General features: G+C 45.0%; 1 protein-coding gene across 1 annotated transcript; it reads left to right on the top strand.

Moving 5' to 3' along the window:
• The first annotated feature begins 1,544 nt into the window (after window positions 1–1,544).
• LOC136457837 (zinc finger protein STAMENLESS 1-like) lies at window positions 1,545–3,430 on the top strand. Its single transcript, XM_066457841.1, has 5 exons — window positions 1,545–1,581; window positions 2,112–2,224; window positions 2,553–2,675; window positions 2,777–2,858; window positions 2,959–3,430. Coding segments are annotated over exons 1-5 (792 nt in total). The 5' UTR covers window positions 1,545–1,579.
• The last annotated feature ends 1,062 nt before the right edge of the window (window positions 3,431–4,492 follow it).

The following is a 4,492-nucleotide window of genomic DNA, read 5'->3' as shown; positions in this document are numbered from 1 at the left end:
CCCAGTAGTACTTGACACCAGCACTTGCTGGCTACCAATCTACTACCATGTAGGAATAGGATAGCCCAGCTCAAAGGCTAAGAAAGCATGCATGCAGCCCTAGGCCTTAGCCTGATCAATAGCTCCCTTGTCTTTTTATTGCTCTCTCTCTCTGCCTCTCAACTGAGCTGCATGCATGTCCTACACCAGCACAAGGATGAGGGAGAACGAAGCAAACGAAGGACACAGGTCTATTACCTATACATGCATGCATGTACAGATGTTTGTGTGTGTGCATGTGAACAGCCCTAGTTTACTCCATTTAATGTAATGATCCATGCAGCAGGAGAAGAGAGGCCTCTCAACACATCTGTTGCTGGTTGCAAATAGACAGCGCAGTGCAGCGTTAAGAGTGTAGTGCTGTTGTTGTGGGGCTTTCCTGCGTAGTAGACCAGATGTTGTGTCGGGCCTGTTCGGCTGATATTAAAGCCGGCTGATAAGCCAGTCTTAACTGATTTGTTGTGAGAGAAAAATACTATAGATTCTAGCTAATAATTAAACCGGCTGATAAGTTCAAGCTGAACATCAAACTGGCCGGAGGAGGAGGGAGACACTCTCGATCTCGCTCGCTCTCTTCCTGAGCACCTGGCCGGAGGAGGAGGGAGAACAGATAAAAAGGGAGGATTGCAACCACACAGAATCCAAGGATCACATTTGCTAGTAGTAGCTGCTTTCAGCACAGCAGCTGGGCAACATCTTGAGAGGGGTAGAGAGGCTGTGAGGAGAGGGATCCGGGAGGCAGCAGACTATAGGTGTGTGCGTGTGTGAATGTGTGCTATTAGGAGAGGAGAGAGAAAGGGACGGCTGTGTGCAGAGCACACAGGCGAACTGATAGAGAACTTTCAGGCTTTCCTCTCTCTCCCCACATAATAGCTCTACTGGAGTACTCTCTCCCCCAAGTAGGAGTACGTCTCTACCTATACGCCCCAAACCAACACTTTAATAAAGATCACAGCCTTTCCCATATGCATTTGCTGCTACCAAACTGCGCTGTCTTTTTGCTTTTGTGCCATCAAACCGCAATAGGACTTGTTTAGTTCTCCAAAAGTGTACTATACAAAAAGAAGATTTTCCGTCATATCAAATTTACGGTACATGCATGGAGTACTAAATATAGACGAAATCAAAAACTAATTACACAGTTTGCTTTAACTTTGCGAGACAAATCTTTTGAGTCTAATTAGTCAATGTTTGATAATAATTCATAAATACAAACGAAATGCTATAGTAGAGAATCGTGCACTGCACAAAGGTTGCAGCCGAACTAAACTCGCCCTAGTAAACCGTGTAATACTCTACTCGATCAGTATTCACATCACATCCTCCATGCTACCAGTACCAGCGGCAACTCACGCTCTCTCTCTCTCTCTTTCTAGCTGCCTCCGGCCCCTTCTCTCTCTAATATTCCAATCCACCATCCGATATATACCCCCGTCCGGCCACTTCTGTTTTTCCTCGATCTATCTCCTTCCAAAGCTCCATTGCATCTCATAGTGTTCAGCTGTCTCACTCCCTGCTGGCCTGCTCTCTCTGCTCCACCATGTAAGAACCACAACTACCCCTCGTCACTTTTCTGGTGGTGTGCTTGCATTGTTCATATCCATCTCTTCTTCTGAGCCACTATTATTCTCTCTCTCTCTCTCTCTGTGTGCGTTTCCTGTTTATGTGTGCACATCTGTTGTGTTCTCTTCTTTTTCCTGTTCATCAACCATTGCTCCTGGATGTTCTTTGTTTGCTAGTACATGTGTAGTGCTGAGCGTCTGAGCTCTTAATCAGCTTGTGCTATCAAAAGGCAGGAATCTGGATCTTCGTGAACAGCTTGTTTGTCTAGATGACTTAGATCATTCTTGTACTATGCACAGTTGCTACTTCATTTTTTTTCCTCGCTGCTTCGATTGTAGTAGTTGCACATCTTGCTCATCATATCTGAGATCCTATGCTCATGCTTGTGTATATGGGATCTGCTTTTAACTTTGTGATTCGATCTATATACATATATAAACTGTTCTTCGATTCCCGGGCAATAATTTAATTTCTTTTGTGTGTTCGTCACCATGGCCTATGAACTCCAGGGCTGGACCTGAAGGGAGCCCATTGGACCTGAACAACTTGCCGGAGGAGTACGGCAAGCAAGCGGTAGAGAGCTCCACGACCACCGCCACATCAAGCGCCGATGCAGTTACTAGTAAGGAACTACAACACTAATATTCTCTTGTTTGATTTGAAGGTGAAGTAGTTCTAGTTGCGTCATGAAAGAAAGACCTGCAATTGAACAGCAATGGAGTTCTTGCTTTCTTAAAGTTCCATTCCCGGCTAGCTAGTTTGCAGAACTTATATGCTACGTCTGTTGATGCGAATGATTCCTCATGAATGATCTTGAATGTCAAGAATAAAAGATTCTATTCACTTTGCGTACTACAAATATATATAAATCTCTCAATTTTTACAAAGGGGAAGATCTCTCTACACTTTGTAGCGCATAAGGGACTGATCGATGTAGTATGTGTGTGCAGGGATAAAGAAGAAGAGCCGTGGAGGGAAGGATGCTGCTGCAAAGGTGTATGAGTGCCGGTTTTGCTCCCTCAAGTTCGGCAAGTCTCAAGCGCTTGGCGGCCATATGAACCGCCATCGACAAGGCAAGATCATGCACCACTATAGCCCTAGCTAATTACACAATGCTTTCATTTCCTTCCATATTTTTATGGGTCATTATTGATTTCTGGGCTTCCTCTTCCAGAGAGGGAGACTGAAACCCTCAGCCGTGCCCGGCAACTCGTCTTCGGCAACGAGAGCCTCGCCGCCATCGGCGCGCAGATGAGGTAAGGCATATACTCGCTCTACTGCAGAAGATCACGATCGCGCCTTCTCTTTGATTAGGGTTTCTCAGTGCTCGCACCCATTGAAATTGTGTGGGTTCAGTTTCCGGGATGTGAGTATGGCTGGCGCTGCCACACCGACCGTACTGGGAGGAAACTTCCGGGGAGGCGCCAGCGCCACCGGTGGCAGCAGCATCGGCGACCCGTGCCTCCCGTTCCGGCTGTCGCCGCAGCCTTCGTACCATTACCTCTACACGGCGCCACCATCCACACTGCACCCGATGAGCTACCCGGCGACGTACCCGGGCCCACCGCGCCAGCCTGCGGTCGGCGACTACGTCATCGGCCACGCAGTCTCCGCCAGCGGCAGCGACGCCCTGATGCAGTCGACACACCGCGGCAGCTTCTCTTGCTTCGGAGCTCCACTCACCGCTCTGCCGGCTGCTGCGGCGGCGGCGGCGGCGGCGGTGGCGGCTGGTGCTACGAACGTGCAGGCGGCCGACAAAGTTAACTGCAACTGCAGCTTCGGCTGCGGCGGCCACAGCAGAAATAATAACGTGAATGCCTCCACTTGAGCAGATGCGGACCGTACGCTATGGTTAATGCATGAAGTTAAGTTAGTCGCGTGTTCGCGTTGCATTCTGGGCTAGTTGGTGCTGATTTGTTACGAGAGAAAAACACTGTTGACTGGTTGAATAAGCCTGACTAAAACTGCCAAGCGAACATGATGAGTTTAAAGAGCCAAGAAATTAAATTAGATGATGCGTGTTTTGGACATTAAAGACAGAAGTGTTCTGAGGTTCTACTTCTAAATATAATATGATGTCTGCAATGGATGTCTGGATCCAAACTAAATCTTTAGTTTTGCATGAATTTTTGTTGGTTTTGGTACTTTGTACAAAACATATTTCACAACAGATGTTTGGAAAAATGTTTAGTCAATCTTTCAGAAAAAAAGTTTAGTCAAATTAATATACACATATCATAACCATGAGCGTAACTTTATATAATTTTGTTAACATGCATGCTACTGTGATCCTCTTATGCATGTTAAATGCTACTCCCTCCATTTCAAAACGAAGGTCATGTATTAGGATTGCATATATTATAAAAAACAAATATTGTAAACTTTGACCATAAATTACTCAAAACATATGCATGTTTAGTACCTAAAAGATGCATCAGTAGATTTCCTATTTCATGTATACGTATTGTAGTAAGAATTTGGTTTTGTAGTAATTGATAACGTATTCTAAAAAAAACTAATGATCAAGATCAAAACCTAACTTGAAAGGTTTTATAAAATCCTAATAATGTTGCTTTGTAAAAATTAAATGTAGGGAGTCTTTTGAAAGTGAGCTAGCATATGTTAGTTTGTTATATGTTCCACAGGTGAACCTATTTACTGGGGTGTTATTATTGGGTTAATACCTTTTGCCAGGCAGTATGTAGTTATTTCGTTAATCTAGTAGGCTAGTAGCCTAATCTCTTTGCGGGTAACCTGGTCAATCTTGAGATATTTTGGCCCAAAAACATATCGATTATTCAGTCTCTCGTAAGCTTTCCCTAAGATAGACTTTGTGTGCCTTAATAAGGGCGCATATATGTGACTGTTGGCATGTGCACCGTGTTAAAAA

The sequence above is a fragment of the Miscanthus floridulus genome, chromosome 6, assembly GCF_019320115.1.
Source record: "Miscanthus floridulus cultivar M001 chromosome 6, ASM1932011v1, whole genome shotgun sequence".
NCBI classification, from domain to species: domain Eukaryota; kingdom Viridiplantae; phylum Streptophyta; class Magnoliopsida; order Poales; family Poaceae; genus Miscanthus; species Miscanthus floridulus.
Note: the sequence above shows the minus strand (reverse complement) of the source record. Positions and strands in the feature narration are given on the sequence as shown.